This window comes from Raphanus sativus, chromosome 2, assembly GCF_000801105.2.
Source record: "Raphanus sativus cultivar WK10039 chromosome 2, ASM80110v3, whole genome shotgun sequence".
NCBI classification, from domain to species: Eukaryota; Viridiplantae; Streptophyta; class Magnoliopsida; order Brassicales; family Brassicaceae; genus Raphanus; species Raphanus sativus.
This window is the reverse complement of record NC_079512.1, coordinates 37,395,342-37,413,170: the sequence shown is the minus strand read 5'-3', so window position 1 is coordinate 37,413,170 and position 17,829 is coordinate 37,395,342. Positions and strand designations below refer to the sequence as shown.

The 17,829-nt window shown below is 41.1% G+C and overlaps 4 protein-coding genes across 5 annotated transcripts; 2 read left to right on the top strand and 2 right to left on the bottom strand.

Annotated features, from left to right (window-relative positions):
* The first annotated feature begins 2,146 nt into the window (after window positions 1-2,146).
* On the top strand, window positions 2,147-3,739 carry LOC108839778 (probable sugar phosphate/phosphate translocator At4g32390). The gene has a single exon (XM_018612552.2). It carries the CDS (start codon window positions 2,280-2,282, stop codon window positions 3,330-3,332), a length of 1,053 nt encoding a protein of 350 aa, XP_018468054.1. The 5' UTR covers window positions 2,147-2,279; the 3' UTR covers window positions 3,333-3,739.
* Window positions 3,740-4,893: 1,154 nt separating this feature from the next.
* Window positions 4,894-6,866, top strand: LOC130508245 (adenine nucleotide transporter BT1, chloroplastic/mitochondrial-like). The gene is made up of 3 exons (XM_057003619.1): window positions 4,894-5,645; window positions 5,880-6,041; window positions 6,177-6,866. Exons 1-3 carry the CDS (start codon window positions 5,088-5,090, stop codon window positions 6,651-6,653), a joined length of 1,197 nt encoding a protein of 398 aa, XP_056859599.1. The 5' UTR covers window positions 4,894-5,087; the 3' UTR covers window positions 6,654-6,866.
* A 74-nt stretch (window positions 6,867-6,940) lies between these two features.
* Window positions 6,941-12,259, bottom strand: LOC130508244 (cellulose synthase A catalytic subunit 1 [UDP-forming]). Its single transcript, XM_057003618.1, has 14 exons — window positions 12,000-12,259; window positions 11,320-11,515; window positions 11,074-11,237; window positions 10,825-10,939; window positions 10,541-10,730; window positions 10,122-10,388; window positions 9,663-10,008; window positions 9,439-9,576; window positions 9,211-9,336; window positions 8,911-9,123; window positions 8,547-8,814; window positions 8,272-8,468; window positions 7,832-8,182; window positions 6,941-7,740 (listed from the first exon to the last, which is right to left on the bottom strand). The coding sequence occupies exons 1-14, from the start codon at window positions 12,078-12,080 to the stop codon at window positions 7,153-7,155; spliced, it is 3,240 nt and encodes a 1,079-aa protein (XP_056859598.1). The 5' UTR covers window positions 12,081-12,259; the 3' UTR covers window positions 6,941-7,152.
* Window positions 12,260-12,694: 435 nt separating this feature from the next.
* Window positions 12,695-17,759, bottom strand: LOC108839780 (peptidyl-prolyl cis-trans isomerase CYP95). 2 transcript variants are annotated; one of them, XM_018612553.2, is made up of 14 exons: window positions 17,720-17,759; window positions 17,044-17,158; window positions 16,909-16,963; window positions 16,707-16,795; window positions 16,401-16,425; window positions 16,115-16,153; window positions 15,781-15,898; window positions 15,545-15,672; window positions 15,127-15,442; window positions 14,734-14,834; window positions 14,469-14,619; window positions 13,459-14,367; window positions 13,296-13,364; window positions 12,695-13,202 (listed from the first exon to the last, which is right to left on the bottom strand). In XM_018612553.2, exons 2-14 carry the CDS (start codon window positions 17,119-17,121, stop codon window positions 12,854-12,856), a joined length of 2,427 nt encoding a protein of 808 aa, XP_018468055.1. In that variant the 5' UTR covers window positions 17,122-17,158; window positions 17,720-17,759; the 3' UTR covers window positions 12,695-12,853. The 2 variants fall into 2 exon arrangements, with proteins under 2 accessions (XP_018468055.1, XP_018468056.1); XM_018612554.2 differs by having other exon boundaries at window positions 12,695-13,193.
* Between the last annotated feature and the right edge of the window lie 70 nt (window positions 17,760-17,829).

The window sequence follows — 17,829 nt, the reverse complement described above, 5'->3', positions numbered from 1 at the left end:
CTTCTTCCCATTCACCAGCTTCATCATTATCACCAACATCTTCTTCCCATTCACCAGCTTCATCATTATCACCAGCTTCTTCTCTTTTCTCTGAAACCGTTTCCACCTTGCTGCGGCTTGATACACAAAGACATACTCTATGCGTTTTGAGTATCTCGAGCAAGTTTCGAACTTGTCTATCACTTGTAACATGAATGGGAGGACTGCTTGGAGTCATCATCATTTCTGCTGGTAATGAGTAGCTAATCTCCACAGTCACTGATCTCATGTCCAGGTTATAATCTTCTTGAGCCATTGCAACAAGTTCAGCATGTGTTGAATCTTCATTCAATAAAAACAATCTTGCTCCTTTGAGATCATCAACCACAAAATCCCAACGGAAATCTCTCAACAACCATTCTCCATACACTGCATGTAACTTAAAAATCATCTGCAAATATTCAAAATAAAACACATTAGTAAACATAGAGAAAATGAAGAAGTTCAACAAACATTATCGCAGACGACTTAGATTTAAGTCGTCCAGAAGACTTAAAGGTAAGTCGTCTAAAGAGGTCACTTTTGCAATTGAAAATTAAAAGGGACGACTTAATTCTAAGTCGTCCGGCTTTGTTTGTTAAAAAAAAAATTCAGACGACTTATATATAAGTCGTCTACGAAAAACGGGCTAGTTTTGCATTTGACCGAATCGTGTCAGATCTTTGACTATTTCTGGACGACTTATAAATCAGTCGTCTCTGGAAAGTAAAAATTTCAATATTTTATTCAAACTAGACGACTTACACGTAAGTCGTCCCAGGTTAGTTTTGTAATTGAAAAATAAAACTTGAAATTTAACTTTCTCCAGACGACTTAACTAAAAGTCGTCCAGCTAGACGACTTAATTTAAGGTCGTCCGGGATAAGCAAGGTTTGGACGACTTAATTGGGAAAAATTCTGGACGACTTTGCTTTCCCCGGACGACTTTAAATTAAGTCTTCTGACGGGACGACTTTATATTATGTCGTCTGGTAAAAATTAAATTATGAAGTTTTATTTTTCAACTACAAAACTAACCTAAGACGACTTACACGTAAGTCGTCTAGTTTAATAAAATATTGAAATTTTAACTTTCCGAGAGACGACTGAATTATAAGTCGTCCAGAAATAGTCAAAGATCTGACACGATTCGGTCAAATGCAAAACTAGCCTGTTTCTCGTAGACGACTTATATATAAGTCGTCTGGACTGTTTTTTTTCACCAAACAAAGCTGGACGACTTAGTTTAAGTCGTCCGTTTGACCAGAAGACTCATCAGTAAGTCTTCTACATACAGATGACTTACTTGTAAGTCTTCTACGCGAACAGATTTTGAAAAAAATTCAAATTCGTACCTTCAACTAGGTGAGATGACTTTGTTTGCACACAGGGTCTTCTCCAACCACCCAGAACCTCAAACGAAAGCAACCGTAAGTCAAAACGAAAGAAATATGGCTCCAAACAATTTTGAATCAAAAGCTTCAGTTTTTTGGATGAATATGGAGAGAAAGTGAAAGAAATGTTGTTTTTAGTTCATAACAATTGAAACAGAGAGAGTGTAAAGAGATTTACGTGCATTAAAGGGCATTAAAAGCTCCAAACAGTTCGTACAAGGTTGTTCCCACTATTCATGGCAGTGGCAATATTGTAAATACTTGAAGAAAATGAGGTTGAGACAGTAAAGAAGCCATTTTCGAAAAAAAAAAAAAAAAAGGGTTAATGGCATTTTCGTAGATAAAATGCAGATGTGGGGTTAAAAACTCAAAAAAAAAATGAGTCAAAAGAAAAGGTTAGTTTTCTGTTTGAATTCAAGTTTTGAGTCACTTTTGCAATAAGCCCATTAAAATATCCCACATCACATCCACATAAAATGTTATATGTAATTAAAATAACACTTAGTTGACCAAAAAAAGAATTAAAATAATACTTCAATTATTTAAATAAGTTTTGAAAATAAGCAAACAATATGTAGACACAAATTCAAAATTAATTAAAAAAGTGAACAACAAACACATTTTAGTACATTTGAAAAATCAAAAATAATAGCGAGGGAGAATTTGTAATGGGCCCCAGATCTAAGCCCATTAGTCAACTAAAAAGTTACATTAAAAACCCCTCACGTAGCGTAGCCCAGTCATGCCAACCCTCTCTCTACATTAGCACCACCAAAAAGTCTCCTCTCCACTGCATCCTTTTATTTATCCTGCACCCTCCACACTATCCTACGCACCACCTCCCCCTCCGTCGAATCCACCACCAAAATGGGAAAAGGCGGCGCCCTAAGCGATGGAGTGATCAAGAAGATCATCCTCTCGTACACCTACGTGGCGATCTGGATCTTCCTGAGCTTCACGGTGATCGTGTACAACAAGTACATCCTCGACAAGAAGATGTACAACTGGCCTTTCCCCATCACCCTCACCATGATCCACATGGCCTTCTGCTCCTCCCTCGCCGTCCTCCTCATCAAGGTCTTCAAAGTCGTCGAGCCTGTCTCCATGTCCCGCGACACCTACCTCAGATCCGTCGTCCCGATCGGGGCCCTCTACTCCCTCTCCCTCTGGTTATCGAACTCCGCCTACATCTACCTCTCCGTCTCCTTCATCCAGATGCTCAAGGCCCTCATGCCCGTCGCCGTCTACTCCATCGGCGTCCTCCTCAAGAAGGAGTCCTTCAGATCCGAGACCATGACCAACATGCTCTCCATCTCCTTCGGCGTCGCCATCGCCGCCTACGGTGAAGCCAAGTTCGACACCTGGGGTGTAATGCTCCAGCTCGGGGCTGTCGCCTTCGAGGCGACGAGGCTTGTTTTGATTCAGATCTTGCTCACCTCCAAAGGAATCAATCTTAATCCGATTACTTCCTTGTATTACGTGGCGCCTTGCTGTTTAGGGTTCTTGTTTTTCCCGTGGATCTTCGTCGAGCTGCCTATTCTTAGGGAGACGTCGAGCTTTCACTTCGATTTCGTGGTGTTTGGGACTAACTCTGTGTGTGCGTTCGCTTTGAACCTAGCTGTTTTCTTATTGGTGGGGAAGACGTCTGCGTTGACGATGAATGTGGCTGGTGTGGTGAAGGATTGGCTCTTGATTGCTTTCTCGTGGTCTGTGATTAAGGATACGGTTACGCCGTTGAATCTGTTTGGGTACGGGGTTGCGTTTTTGGGGGTTGCGTATTACAATCACTGCAAGTTGCAGGCGTTGAAGGCTAAGGAGGCTCAGAAGAAGGTTCAGCAAGATGAGGAAGCTGCTGGGAAGCTTTTGGAAGTGAGGGAGAGTAGTGAAGGTGCTGGAAAGCGTGATGAAGCTGAAGACTGATCGTGTATGAAGGAAAAAGGTTTTGTGGATCTGATTGATGTGTGAAAAGTTTGAGAGGAATAAGAGCTGAAAGGGTGGTTTGTTAGGATGATTTTGGTTAGCTTTGGAGGTGAGTTTTTCAGCAGGGTTTTTGCGCATCTTTTCGGGTTCTCACTACTTTTGCTTCATCATCTTTGTCTTAGGTATGATTCGTGTCATTCTCTGTTCTTTGAGTTTTTTCTTTAGTTGCTAAGTTATGGGTCTAATTACTATTTGATGGTACAATGTCTTAGTGATGCTTTTACAGTATTACCACACGAACCTTTGTTTTTCTATTGGATCTTTGTTATTTCTTCTTTATGAGTCTTGTGTCGGTAACAGTTGTTTTAAGTAGTTTACTTTATAACAGCTGTTCGGTTCTTTGTTTATTGTCAAGATAAATTCGTTTGGTGGTGTGTCGAACATGAAAACTGACTCGCTTGTGTCAGAAAACGTGTTTAAAGTTATCATACAGCTCTACTTAAAATATGAGACGAGAAACTTAAAATATGTAACTTGAATCCACGAAGTCGTTCTTATTGAACCACATCAACCCGTAGATCTACGACAACACGGGGGTTACACTTATCCTTTCATCATGTAATAATCTCGATGTATGTATGCTGTCTTCTGAAACAATTATTTTGAATTTACTTGGTCGAATGTTTAAACAGCGAGCGTTGATCGAAATAAGAACTGAAGTGGGCCTAAACCCAAACCCAATTTTGTACTAAGACTAGGTGTCCGATGGAGTGGCTAGTAGAACGGTTCGGTCTGGCAACTAGAGGAGTTTAAAATGGGGAAGAGACATCATGGATGAATTAAATTGAGTTAATTTCTCTGATACTTCACATGATGACTGAAAAACAAAAGTAAAGTAACACAAATGGTGCTTTAATAAAGCGTCCTGTTGTTAGGTTCGTTGGAGACAACAATCACATGCTCTTTTATTTGAGTGTATACGCCTCCATTGAGCACAACTAACTAAGCATTGTATAATACGTAGGAACTACACAAGTACGCGAAGGCTTTTGGGTTAAGTGTAAGAAACAAAGCATATCAATCAAATAAGCAACCTGTAATTGCGGATCTAAGTGTTTCCACCCAACTTTTGCTGTAGGTTGATTGAAATGTGTCTATGGGCTCTTATTTTGAGAGAGTATTAAACATATGATTTAGTTGAACATTTATTTCTATTCTCTCCTTTTATCATACATACAACAAATTATTTTCTTTCAAATTCAGTTTGTGGAGTGTTCATATTCCACAAAAAACGATAACACTTCTTCCACGGCTCTACATTTTAACGTCGGCAATTATTTCGTGGGGTTATAATATTACAAAATAAATATTATCACATAAAAATAATAATAATATATAGATTTAGGAAAAAATGTTATTAAAAAGAAGAACAAAAAACTATGAGCAAGAAAAAAAAAACAAAAAAAAGAACTAAACGCCGTCTACGTCCCACCCAAACCCACTGACTCCACCCACCTACCAACCCCAAATAGGGCAAAAAAAAAACGGACTGCTTAAAACCCTAAGCTTAACTAAAGAGACGACGACCCTTTTGACTGTGAGAGAGACAGAACATACTCTCTCTCTCTTGTTTTCTTCACACGTTTCTCGTCACACCCCATCTTCGGAAAGTTCGTTCCTTTCTTTTTTTTCTTTTTCTCTGTGTTAAAGTTCCTCACTTTCAGACAGCCAGAAGCTTCTTACTGTCTGAGAGCTATGGGGAAAACCGGAATCCAGCTGTTTGACGATTCAAGGAACGGTCTTTTCTCCGTTTCCGATTTGGGATGTGACTGGAGCTTAACCGGCGTTAACCACCACCACCACCTCCACCACTCAATTGGTGCCCTCTTCGCCAGCGTCAACCAAACCAATCCATTGGGATCCGGGTTCGGTTCCGGATCTCTCTCTTCTCCGGATCCTTCCCACACCTTATCCGCACAGCTCAATGGGAAAGTGGAAGAGTGGGAAGAAGTAGTAGTTAATGGCGAGAAGACGAAGAAGAAGAAGAAGAATGGTGGTGGTGGTGGGCTGAAGCTGAAGATAAAGGTCGGCAATCCTTCCTTGCGCCGGCTAATAAGCGGAGCCGTGGCTGGAGCCGTCTCGAGAACCGTGGTTGCTCCCTTGGAGACCATCAGGACGCATCTGATGGTGGGAAGTGGCGGCAACTCGTCCACTGAAGTGTTTGGTGATATCATGAAACATGAAGGTTGGACTGGTCTCTTCAGGGGTAACTTGGTCAATGTCATTCGTGTCGCTCCTGCTCGTGCCGTCGAGGTATACATACCACAATGAAATCACACCAAGTAGTATTATTGTCTTTGAATTGGAATGGTCAATGCTTGACCATTCTTCTCTGTGTACTAATAATAATATCTCTGTTGACTTTTAGCTGTGATTAGTCTTGTGTTAGTTGACACTGTCTTCTGCCAAAAGGATACTCTTTGTGTTAATCCTTTTCAGTAAATATGTTAAGTATTTATGCTTTTCAATTATTTTTGGTGTGTGCAGCTTTTTGTATTCGAGACAGTGAACAAGAAATTGTCACCAGAACATGGAGAGCAATCAAAAATCCCAATCCCAGCTTCATTACTCGCTGGTGCTTGTGCTGGAGTTAGCCAAACCCTCTTGACTTACCCTCTCGAACTAGTCAAGACTCGTCTTACCATTCAGGTTTTGGCTACTTTCGGTTTTAAACAAAATTTTAACTAATTATTGTTCCATAATTTAGCTTGAATGATTTGAGGTCTTAGACTGGTTCATGGTTTAGTTACTGCGCTTTAATCCGTCTTTTCAAACTAATTGCAGAGAGGTGTTTACAAGGGGATATTCGATGCATTTGTGAAAATCATACGCGAGGAAGGACCCACAGAACTCTACAGGGGTCTTGCTCCTAGTCTTATTGGAGTTGTTCCATATGCAGCCACCAACTACTTTGCATACGACTCCCTAAGGAAAGCATACAGGAGTTTTTCAAAGCAAGAGAAGATCGGGAACATTGAGACTCTTCTGATAGGTTCTTTAGCGGGTGCGCTATCGAGCACCGCTACTTTCCCTCTGGAGGTGGCCCGGAAGCATATGCAGGTGGGAGCTGTTAGCGGGAGAGTTGTGTACAAGAACATGTTGGATGCTCTGGTGAGCATACTTGAGCACGAAGGTATTCTCGGTTGGTACAAAGGTCTTGGACCTAGTTGCTTGAAGTTGGTTCCTGCTGCTGGAATCTCTTTCATGTGCTATGAAGCTTGCAAGAAGATACTGGTCGAGAACAACAACCAAGAAGCCTGAGTTTTGGAATTGCATGGTCTCTCATGGCGATTTTTTTGGGTTTTATCAGAGCAACACAGTGCGTATAGTAGGATTCATAGTTCTAAATTTACACAATTGATGTTGAGGGGGATTACGAAAGATTTTCATTTTTACATTGTGTTGTTGGATTCTAGACTGATCTGTTTTTGATTCTAATAAGTTTTATATGAGTTTACATAATATTTTTGTATTGTTGTAAAGAACAACAAAGCTTTAGCATTGTGAGAGTGTGACTGTAAACAGGGGTGAAGCAATAAAAATACATATAACAAGATGAATAACAATTATATTATGTATCATTTGGTTTCCACATCATCATCTCCACTGGAAAAAAACTACAACATACCGAAATAAATAAGATCATCACAACAGTGACACAGCCACCAACAGTTTCAAAACTAATCATTTGACACTGAGTCACCACCATAACCGCCTGGTTCACCATAATATGCACACAAAATGTAATATAAATAGGGGTCTAAAAGACACCTCCTGGGACGGCATTGGGGTTGGCCTGTGGAGTGACAGAGACGAATGGATTGATCCTGACCCAAAGCAACGAAAAGATGGAGGCGAGAAGAACAGACCAGACAATGACGATGGTTGGCGTTCTGTTCTGTCTTCCCAGTAGACCTTTCAAGAAAGGGTAGAGATGGGCAATGACCCATAAGGCGAAGAAAAGCTTCCCAAAGAGCGGACCCCATGACTGGTACCCGCTGTTCACAGCATAAGAGACACCAGCCACAATGCCTATGAGGTTTACAACTAGGACAGTGGTTGGTGGAATGAGAAGAGCTGTCCATTTGAAGATGTAAAGCTCTGCGAAATCCCCATCTTCGTCCGAGGCTTTGGATGTGACAGTGAAGTTAGTGTCGATACCGGCTAGTACCTTGAGTAGACCTTGGAAGACAGCAAAAAGATGGGCAGATGTGCCACCGATGACCCAGAACTGCTCGTTCCTCCACCAGTCCTCAATGCTCACGCCACTCCATCTCAGCTCCAGGATTCCAGTCACAGCAATTGAGATAAAGAGTAGAATGAACCAAATACTCGCGTAGTTGCTTATCTGCAACAATGTTGTTATAGCTTTTAATAAACCAGATGATGAAGATAACAATTCAAAAATGATATACAAGAGTGTGGTTTGTTTTACGAACCTCAGGTATGATGAACTTGTCGGTGATGAGGCAAAAAGCTGGAAGGATACAATAGGCGATGAGAGGGAGAGCTGTAATAGGGTAGACAATGGTGTTGATGTAAGCGAGCCTCTCCAAAAGTCTCAACCTTCCTGTATAGCCATACCAGATAGGGCAATGTCTGCTCAAAAGAATCTCGATAGATCCCAATGCCCATCGAAGAACTTGGTTCAAACGATCAGAAAGATTGATTGGTGCAGATCCCTTGAACGCAGGTCGTGGAGGATTGCAGTAGATAGACATCCAACCACGGGCATGCATCTTGAACCCAGTAAGAATATCTTCTGTCACTGAACCGTAGATCCAACCAATCTAGCAAAAAAATGGCACATAAGATGTAATTAGAGAGATGAGAAAGAGAACAGAAGAAGAGTATACGTGACTGCATTTAGTAAACTTACCTCTTTTCCCCATTCACTCTTGTCCTCGTAACCACAGCTTATAACATGAATAGCCTCCTTGAGAAGAGTAGCTGGATTGGTTGTTGGTGGAATGCCACCTTGTTCCATGAAGGTGGCCGCAATAAATACTGGCGACTGACCAAAACGCTTCTCTACACTCTTCTGGGACATTAGAATAGACCTATCATCGTCATATCCTGCATAAACAAGACTTGTAAGTTGCTATCATCATCACATGAACACTTAAAATTGCTTCAGTATAAGCTCAATCAAACCTTCGAAACCCTCATCGATGTCATCCATGTTGAAAAGTGGAGCATTGGAGTTACTTCTGCTGATGCCTCTCCTTTTTTGATCATAGCTATACTTCTTGCTGTTCTTTCCTTTCTTCCTTGAGCCGCAGCAGCTCTTGACAATGATATTTGGTTGTAAATCTTCCTCTGTCAAAACAGGATCATATCCATATAGAGCTTGCCTATTGAAACAACATCCAGTACCCACATATACTGGACCTTGGATACCATCCAACCCCTTCAAGTTAATCTGCAGAAGGTAACAAACATCTAAGTCAGGCCACTGCCAGAAACGAGTAAATCCAACAACAGACTGTGAACGGGGGGGGGGGAGAGCGAAGCTCACATCGAAGAAGACAATATTCCTGTTGGCATATCGATCGTGCAAGTCAATACCATCGAAACGCTGTGGGAACTGGACATAGCAGCACTTCTTTCCATAAGCAGGGTCCATCAAGAAACACATAGCTTCTTTGATAGCCTTGCTGTTGTTGAAGTAATGATCACAATCCACGTTCAAAAGATATGCTCCATTGGTAAGAACAGCAGAAACACGGATCTGTCGAAGTAAAGAAAAGCTAAATCAGAGGCACTGAACAAGAGAGAAAAATAGAGGAAGCAGTAGGATCTCGAAAGTTTAACAAACCAAGGCATTCATAGCTCCAGCCTTCTTGTGATGTTGGAATCCAGGCCGCTTTTCACGAGAAACATAGATGAGTCTAGGCAGTTCATTTCCATCGGTATCCAGACCTCCACTGTGGCCTAAGAACACCTGAAAATTGGAACAAAAACGATGCAGCATAAACAAAATGTCCTGAGATTGTTGCCTTTCACTCTCGCAGTAATAATTATTAAGGGATTGCCCTCTCCGTACCTGGATCATTCCAGGATGATCTCTAGTGTTGTTACCAGGCCAGGGAGTACCATCCTGCATCGTCCAGCCTTCTTCAGGGACTTTCTGTGCTTTAGCAACAAGTGCATTGATCCTCACCTTAAACTCTTCATACTCTCTCTGTCATTACAAGCCAAGGAAATACTTTTAGTCAATCTCTAGTGTCTCTATAATGGGTGAGAAGCAGATGGGATTATTCAAGTGACCTTCATAGCTCGTCGCTCTTTAACAAAAGAAGGCTGGATCTTGTCCTTCAAGTAATCTATCTTCTGCTGAAAATAGAATTCAGGGGCCCTGGGTTCAATGCTGAATTTCTTGCAAAAAGGCACCCATTTCTTTGCGAACTCAGCAGTTTCAGAAAGAGATTCGAACGTAAGCATCGCTGCACCATCATCTGAAACATAACAGGCTACTTTATCTACCGGGTAGTCCACGGCAAGAATTGAGAGAACTGTGTTTGCCGTTACAAGAGGAGGCTCTTTCAGCGGGTCCACCGTACTAACAAACACATCAACAGGTGTAAGCTGTGATGGTTCACCATCTCGATCATATCTACAAGGAAAACCATAACCAAACCATTAAACAATCAAAACTGTGTAAGAAGGTATCAAATTAGGACACATAATATAAGATAAGAGTAGGGATGCATAGACCTAGAGACCAACCTTATAGCGAGACGGTCAAGATAAGTCTCTCTGTTAATGGGGTACCATTTGGGAAACTGATCAAGAAGCCAGGAAAATGCAAACCAGATCTCACAAATAACTGAGGTCAACCACAACGGATATGCATCTTTCACAGGGTGAGTTGTACGGTATTGCAAGAAGAATCCCAAGATGATAAGCCGGAGAATAATCACAACCCGGTAAGGTGTCAGATGAGAAGGCGGGATAGGCACAATACGGCTCATAGGAAGTCGCGTATCATCAGCCCTGTAAGCACAAGATCCATAATTAAGTGGACGGAAGCAAAAATAAACACACACTGAAATTTGAATATGAGTTGGAATGTTGTAACTCCACATGCACATTGCAAAAATGAAGCAAGAAAGACACTGGATCTACTATATAGTACTACAACTTACATTTGGAGTTCTTCGCCGTTGGAACCAGTCCCTTCAATTTCTCCTCCTTTCCCTTCATGATATTTACCAGTCATCTGCAACATATTCTTCTCCTGTTTCAGCTTCCAGCCTTCAACCCTTTCTTTCCAGTCAACATTTCCAAGCCCATAAGAGTTCAAGTCTTTTGACGGGTCCACGATCCTTACAGGGACTGCATAGAAGAAGAAGAAGAAAAAACAAAATGAATATGAATCACATCTAAGAAAAGGCCTGGCTGGGTGCACAAAGCATAAATATATGAATACCAGGTTGGCGTGGGTCAATGTATGGAGATGAAATGGCGTTCCTGTCACCAGGCCCCAAAGGACCTGATGTAGTTCGCACAGATTGTGTATCAGGCGTGCGAATTTCCCCAGAAACCTGTGTGTATATAAAAGAAAGGTCAAGCGTCTACTGAAAACAGACACAACTAATGGTTATTTCTGATCTATAGAATTATTAAGCAATACAAAACACTCTTAAGAGTCTTAAAAAGAAAATGTAGGTCCATATACCGTATGGCCATGGGTGAGAAGAGGAATTGGCTGAGATTCATGTCTAGAGGAGGAAGAAAACTCTTCACGGCGTCTGGGTTTGTTAGCTCCCTGGGCGTAACTGAACTCATTCTCAATATCATCAACATCATCCTCATCCTCATCTCCTTCAACACGAGGACTCCCTGCAACATTTCAAACAAAAGATTTAACAAAGACTAAAATACAAAAAGAAAGAAAAAGGAAAAGAAAAAAAAAACAACTAACCCCTGAGGCGTCTGTATCTAGTCTTGCAGTGAGGGCAGCACTGAGTTCCATCTTTCCTCTCGTACTCATAGCAAGGACGACACACAGGGAAGGCACATTCATTGCAAGCAACAAAGAGATCTCCAGTTTCAGTGAGACCAGCGTGGTCACCACAGATCTGACATATCTCACGATCCATATTCTTCAAAGGTTTTGACTGCAACGTTGTACCATTGTTAGTTTATGGAATATAAGATACTTACAAACAATTAACAAGAACCGTCTACAAAATCAATGCGGATCTAATAGATCTAACTGATCAAAATCTCAGTAAGTAAAGTACTGAACTTTGAGAGGCAATGATTTATTAAAAGAAGCTGAACAGTTAGATCGTTAGATCAAGAATCAAACTCCACCGACAGTAAACGTAATTAAGAAAAGATGCGTTTTTAAAAATTCATAGATCTGACAATGATCACTTAAGACAGCAATTGAAGTCTTGAAGCAGAAAAGTTACTATTTTTAGAAACTTCAGATAGACTAACCAACTACAAAACACTAACAGAAAGCGAAATCTCAGTGAGGAGATCTGAATCTCAGTTTCCATGATCCAACATTTTGATGTGATTTAGAAGAAGAAAAAAAAAACGGAGAAATCAAAGATGAGATCTAGAGGGAGTAAGCAAAAAATGGAAACGAACCCCGCCGTCAGATTCGTGACGGATACGAACGAGCTCGTTTCTCCGGTAAGATCCAGCAACCAAGCCGGAACTGGCCTCCATTGGTGATGAGTGAAGTCAACGAGCCCACCGACAAACACAGATCAGAGAGATAACAAAATTCTTAGGCCGATTCAATACGGCATCTCTCGAAAACCCTCTCGGAAGATGTTCACACTGACACTCTCTCTCTCTATCTCTTTTGTCTGATTTGAGTTTTAACAAATCTGCTTTTGCCTATTTAATCGCTCTGTCTGTGTTGTGTTTGTTTGTTTCTTTTTTTATCTTTCTTTTTTTATAATGTGACAAGTGGAGTGGATATTATTTCACCGGAAGTGGTGACGGTAGCCTCTTCATCTCCTATTCTTCGGCTCGGCTCGTGTATCGGCTTTGGTTATTATCTAGGTGTTTTTAAAAAAGCTGAGCCGTTGGCTTCCTCGCTAAACGCGCCAGCTATAGTATTGTAAGAAAAAGACAGGACAAAAACAAATTGTATGTCATTGTTGATTTCCTTATTTAAATAAATAAATAGAGAAGCCATCACTGGTAACAGCCTGTTTTCTCTTACTTGCCATCATCTGTCGGTGGACTCAAATACCACTTATATTGTGTAATTAAGGTTCAAATTGTTAAGTTTAAAAGTTACGATCGAAAAACCAAAAAAAAAATTAAAAGAATGTCGGCAAACATCAACGTAAACTTATAACAAAGGCTGGAGAGTCGAGTTTTGGAAGACACGGCTACAAGACAAAGACAATGCAGACGGTTTAGTAGAACTGCTTAGTGCTTAGTCTCTTCACTCTCTTGAGTAATAGAACAAAAGGACACGTGGGTCGCTAATCATAGGCTACTAATGGCTTCTGCCCACCTGAGCTATCACCTGAGGATGAAGAACTCGATTTAGATGGTGATCTTGACACTGATCTTGCTTTCCCTGCCGCCCCAATGGGAGACTTTGAATATGATCTTGATCTTGACCCTGACGGACTTGGGCTGCGGCTAGCAGGGGACGGTGATCTTCTCTTCCTATATGGTGAACGGCTCCGGATAGGGCTACGGCTAGCAGGGGATGGTGACCTTCTCTTCCTATACGGTGAACGGCTACGGATAGGGCTGCGGCTGTAACGCCGGCGATGACGTGGACTAGGCGATACAGATCGGCTTCTTCTTCTTAACCTGAGATTACTTTCGAATTGTTAAACCAACAACCAATTAAATTTTGGAGCCACCAAACTCACTTATAGAAACGAATGTACTAAAGAGGATAAATAAGTGTACCTTGGAGGTGTTCTTGCTCTTAATGGACTTCTAAACCGTCTTGGAGAGTACCTTCTGTGACTTCGAAATCTACAGATGAATAAGTTAATCAAAAAAGGGGTCAGCAGCATGAGAGTAGTGGGAGAATGTAAACAGAAAAAGGGGGTGAGCGAGTGATTCACACCTGTCACGGTCACTCCTATCACTCAAGCGATAAGGAGAACGATCAGGAGTTGGAGAGGCTCTGTATCTACGAGCGTAAGAGTATCTCTGACTAAATCCTCTTCCTCTTCTTATGCGTCCATCAGGAGATGCACTTCTTGACAAACTTCTTCTACGGCCAAAAGGACTTCTTCTCCTCGCATGAATTGGACTTCTACTGATTCTTCTTCTTCCTCCTCTAACAGGACTCCTGCTGATACTTCTCCTGGACGATCGAATCGGACTCCTGCTCACACTCTTCCTAGTTGATCGGACTGGACTCTTGCTCACTGATCTCCTAGGTGATCTAACAGGACTCCTGCTCACACTCTTCCTATGTGATCGGACTGGGCTCCTGCTCAATGATCTCCTAGGTGATATAGAGGGACTCCGGCTCAGGCTTCTTCTAGAAGACCGAACTGGACTTCTGCTAGGTGATCTTCTTGCTCTTCTAAGTGGACCCCTCCCAAGGCTTCCTCGAGATGCTGATGATTTTACAGGGCTCCTGCTTGGGCTTCTAGCACTCCTACCTCTCACTGGACTTCTGCTAGTATCCCTTACAGGGCTTCTCGATGGACTTCTGCTTATACTCCTCGAAGGACTTCTGCTAATATCCCTTACAGGGCTCCTCAGTGGACTTCTGCTTATACTCCTAGAAAGACTTCTATTAATATCTCTTCCGCCTTTCGTCCGTACTGGACTTCTGCTAACGCTTTTGCTACGGCTCCTCATAAGCCTGCCTAACGCCTCACTCTCTGGGCTTTTGCTTCTTCTGTTTGTCAAGTTCTTCACATTCCGTCTAGGACTTAAGCTCGGACTCTTACTCAGACTCCTCCTGGGACTAATACTTGTGCTCTTACTTGTTTTCCTCTTAGGACTCAAGCTCCAGCTCCTGAACATCAAACGTTTTTTTTAATAAGATTCCATATGGGAGAAGAAGAATAAAGATAACTCTTTAGCTGAGGTGTTGTTAAAAGAGATCGGAAACTCCACCTAGATTTGCTAGGATGATCATCAACAAAATCATGTTGCCTATCAGAAATGTGGTCTGATGCGTCATCATCCTTATCAAGTAAATCCGGCCCCTCCTTTTTGTCCTGGTGAAGTGATTCAGCTTCTTTTCCAAAGTCTAGTGGAGAGTTACCTGGTTGTAAATTGCAGTCAACAACAGTGTATAAGCAAACATTTATTAAAATAGCCTAATATAAGTTAGGAAGAAAATGATCAACACAATGCTTAAAGCAGGCATAGAGATTACCTTTTCTAATCGAGACTCTGGGTTTCCTCGTTTTCCCCTCAATATCAGCATTAGCATCACTTTCGCTGTTGCCTTCTTCCCCTATAAGATTGTCTGGGGACCTGAAAGGTTGGAGAACAAAGTGAATAACTGATACACAACCAGTTAAGACTTAGTACTAGTTGCTCCGGCGCATGCTCCTCAAAACAGAAAAGACCTACTCAAGCAAATGACCGTTGTCTACACATTACTATTACCTACGAAACATAAGCTAACATGACTCTCACTATACACCATACACCACTAGTTAAAACCGGTCATTGTGCAGACCAATTAAATAACCAAAATTCTCCTAATCAGTAACCAGCATTCACCTATAGCTCTAAACAAGTGAAGTGTACAAGACTCGCAAACCTTCTTGATTTGCGTTTCGATCTCTTATCACGTATCTTCCGCTTTTTCTCATGGCGCTTATCTCTTCGTTTAGACCGCCTGTGCTTATCTTTCTTTGAACTTCTTTTTCTCTTCTTCCGCCTCTCCTGGCTCGAGGAACTAACGTCAGAAGACGAATCTGAATCTGACTCGCTATCAGATTCTGAGGAATCCGTCTCGGAATCTGAAGAGCTTTCGGACTCAGATGATGAGTGTCTCCGCCTCTTCTTTCTTCTCTCTCTTGAAGATCTCTTGTGCCTACTCCTTTTTCCATCATCAATCGTATGCTTCTTCTTGTCTGGATTGACAAATCATGCAATGGTGAGGATTGGTTATGACTGCAAACTCACGAAGTCACACCATATGCAGCAGTAATAACCAAATAGTAGAATATTTGTACCTCCAGAATACTCTCCACAACGGATTATTTTCACCGTGACGGTAGGTTTACCTTCTTCGTCTCCCACGCGTTCAATTTTCTTTAGTACCTCTTTTCCTTGAATAAGCTTTCCAAAAACAACATTCTTCCTGATAGAAAAATATCAGTCAGAAATAACGTAACGCCAAAGGAAAAATCCACAATTACTTAAAATGATGGATTAGATATTAGAAAAAAAAAGCAAAGTAACACAAGACCTGTCAAGATGGTGATTTGGTCTGAAGGTAATATGAAAGTGTGATCCCAACTTGTCACGTTCAGCAACTGCCATGGATAAAAGACCAGGCTCATCATGCCTTAGTTTTGGTGACTCATCTGGTAACATCAGAAACACATATCATCTTAACAATACGACAAAAGCAATGCCTTCAAAATGAACTTATCTTGTTCATACAATTTTAAGCAAGAGCGACGAAGAAAAGAAATATCAGTATCACAAACACAATTGACTTCCAGCTACTCATATGGTGTTGCGGTAAACGAAATGAGATAGCTGATTTTTTTTTTAAAAAAACGCAATGGCAAACCGACCTGGAAATTTTCCAGCATATATGCTTTCCCCACCAGTACCTGGAAAGTGGATGAAATATATAGAGTTGTTAAGAGGATAAGAATTTTTTTTTTTATGTTGACTGCATAACCTACGCTATCTTGTGCATCCAAGAACCTCCAGAAATCTAATGAATGCAGTTCCACCCAGTAGGCTATCACACTTTTTTAAGTTATTATCAGATAAATTTTGATTACACAAAAGTAACTGCTAGCTCTAATTGATGAATGTAGGTCAGAAGCCAAACTTAATTATAAATGTACATACCATCTCGATTCACAAAGTCGCCAGCCTGAAAAAAAAAAAAGTCAACAGAGGTTGTTAGACCAGCAGCAACCATGAACTTGTTCGTACATAAAGTGTATTCTTTGCATGACAAGACCTAAGTTTCAGCATGAACAACTAGTAGTTCAACCTTAAAACTACATCACATGAAAAGCAGGTGTGGCGATCACATCTGTATTCCTACAGCATATAGAACAGCAACGAACTAAAAGGCGAACATCCAAACATCTGTATAAGACTGCAACAACGTATGGATAAATTTATTAGTTGAAAGATGAAGAAAGAAACCTGTGCTGAGGAACCTTTTAGTATACTGTGGAAAAAGGATCCTTTGTAATGTAAACGTTTTCCACTTCTGGGTCCGATGCCTTTCTCCCCTGTATAATAATAGATTTTAAAAGGGGAAATAAATGTTAAGAGTAGAAGGAAAGCCAACAACTAAATTTGTATACAGCAAGGAAGTAACAGGCTAAGCAAACAGGAAACAAACCTGTGCATAGTGCACGGAAATTCTCTGACGTCTTGGGAGCGACTTCAGGGAAAAGCTAAAGAAACAAAGTTCACATGTTCAACACTTAAGCTTTGTCAAGAAAAATACAAGTAAGAGAACCAGACACCACGGTACCTCAAAAACCATAGTCTCAGCTGGATCTCCATCAATGCATACATCCATAAAAACCTGCGGATTCTTCTTTTTCGCCATGTCCTAGGTAATAGCTCAAGCTATCCAAAGTCGAGACCTGTAAAAACCAGAGAACACAAAAGAGAGACTTGAATATCAAAGTAGTCATGAAGAGTACCACCACAACAGCAAACCCAAAGAAGAAAAGATAAATTGGCGAATTGTATTCCCTTTCTTCGAAGCTACAGATGATAGATAATAAACTGAAAACTAAAACCCCACATTACAACATACTTAACACTAGCCACAAACCAGCAAATCAACTCTACAGTCAGTGAAAGTGACCTGAAAATCAGAAAACTAATAGACCCCATCAACTAATGACAATGACGTTGCTTATATGAGAGATTCCCATGAGCTGAACAGTGTACATGATCAAATAAACAGCTGAGCAGGGAGGATAAAATCGTCAAGCAACCCATCCAAAACTACAATTTCTATAGAAAAACCACGCTCACAACTACTCAAGACTAACACGAACTTCACGTTACCAGACAAAGAGATTCCCACAAGAGTTTTCGTGCCAACAAATACACTAAAAATCGACCGTATCAATGAAGAATTGTGCAAATCGGCGACATACGAAGAGAAGAGAACAAAATAATCGCTAGGGTTTTACCTGAGAACACGCAGAGCCACAAAGGTACAAAATGACTGAGAGAGCTAGAGGAAGAAAAAAAACCTAGCGGACACTCTTAAAAAGAACAAACACCAGCTTGTCCGAATTGC

Bases quoted from the DNA above. Each gene is read 5' to 3' on its own strand.
- LOC130508244 (XM_057003618.1), bottom strand. From the start codon at position 12,080: ATGGAGGCCAGTTCCGGCTTGGTTGCTGGATCTTACCGGAGAAACGAG. The intron at 11,238-11,319 runs GTTAGTTGTTTT...GAAATGTTGCAG, and splicing joins TAGATACAGACGCCTCAGGG to GGAGTCCTCGTGTTGAAGGA. The intron at 9,124-9,210 runs GTTTGTTAAACT...TTACTTCGACAG, and splicing joins CTGGAGCTATGAATGCCTTG to ATCCGTGTTTCTGCTGTTCT.
- LOC108839778 (XM_018612552.2), top strand. From the start codon at position 2,280: ATGGGAAAAGGCGGCGCCCTAAGCGATGGAGTGATCAAGAAGATCATC.
- LOC108839780 (XM_018612553.2), bottom strand. From the start codon at position 17,121: ATGGCGAAAAAGAAGAATCCGCAGGTTTTTATGGATGTATGCATTGAT. The intron at 14,835-15,126 runs GTTTGCGAGTCT...CCAACCTTTCAG, and splicing joins TCGAAACGCAAATCAAGAAG to GTCCCCAGACAATCTTATAG. The intron at 14,620-14,733 runs GTAATCTCTATG...ATTTACAACCAG, and splicing joins CAGAGTCTCGATTAGAAAAG to GTAACTCTCCACTAGACTTT.
- LOC130508245 (XM_057003619.1), top strand. From the start codon at position 5,088: ATGGGGAAAACCGGAATCCAGCTGTTTGACGATTCAAGGAACGGTCTT. The intron at 5,646-5,879 runs GTATACATACCA...TGGTGTGTGCAG, and splicing joins CTCCTGCTCGTGCCGTCGAG to CTTTTTGTATTCGAGACAGT. The intron at 6,042-6,176 runs GTTTTGGCTACT...AACTAATTGCAG, and splicing joins AGACTCGTCTTACCATTCAG to AGAGGTGTTTACAAGGGGAT.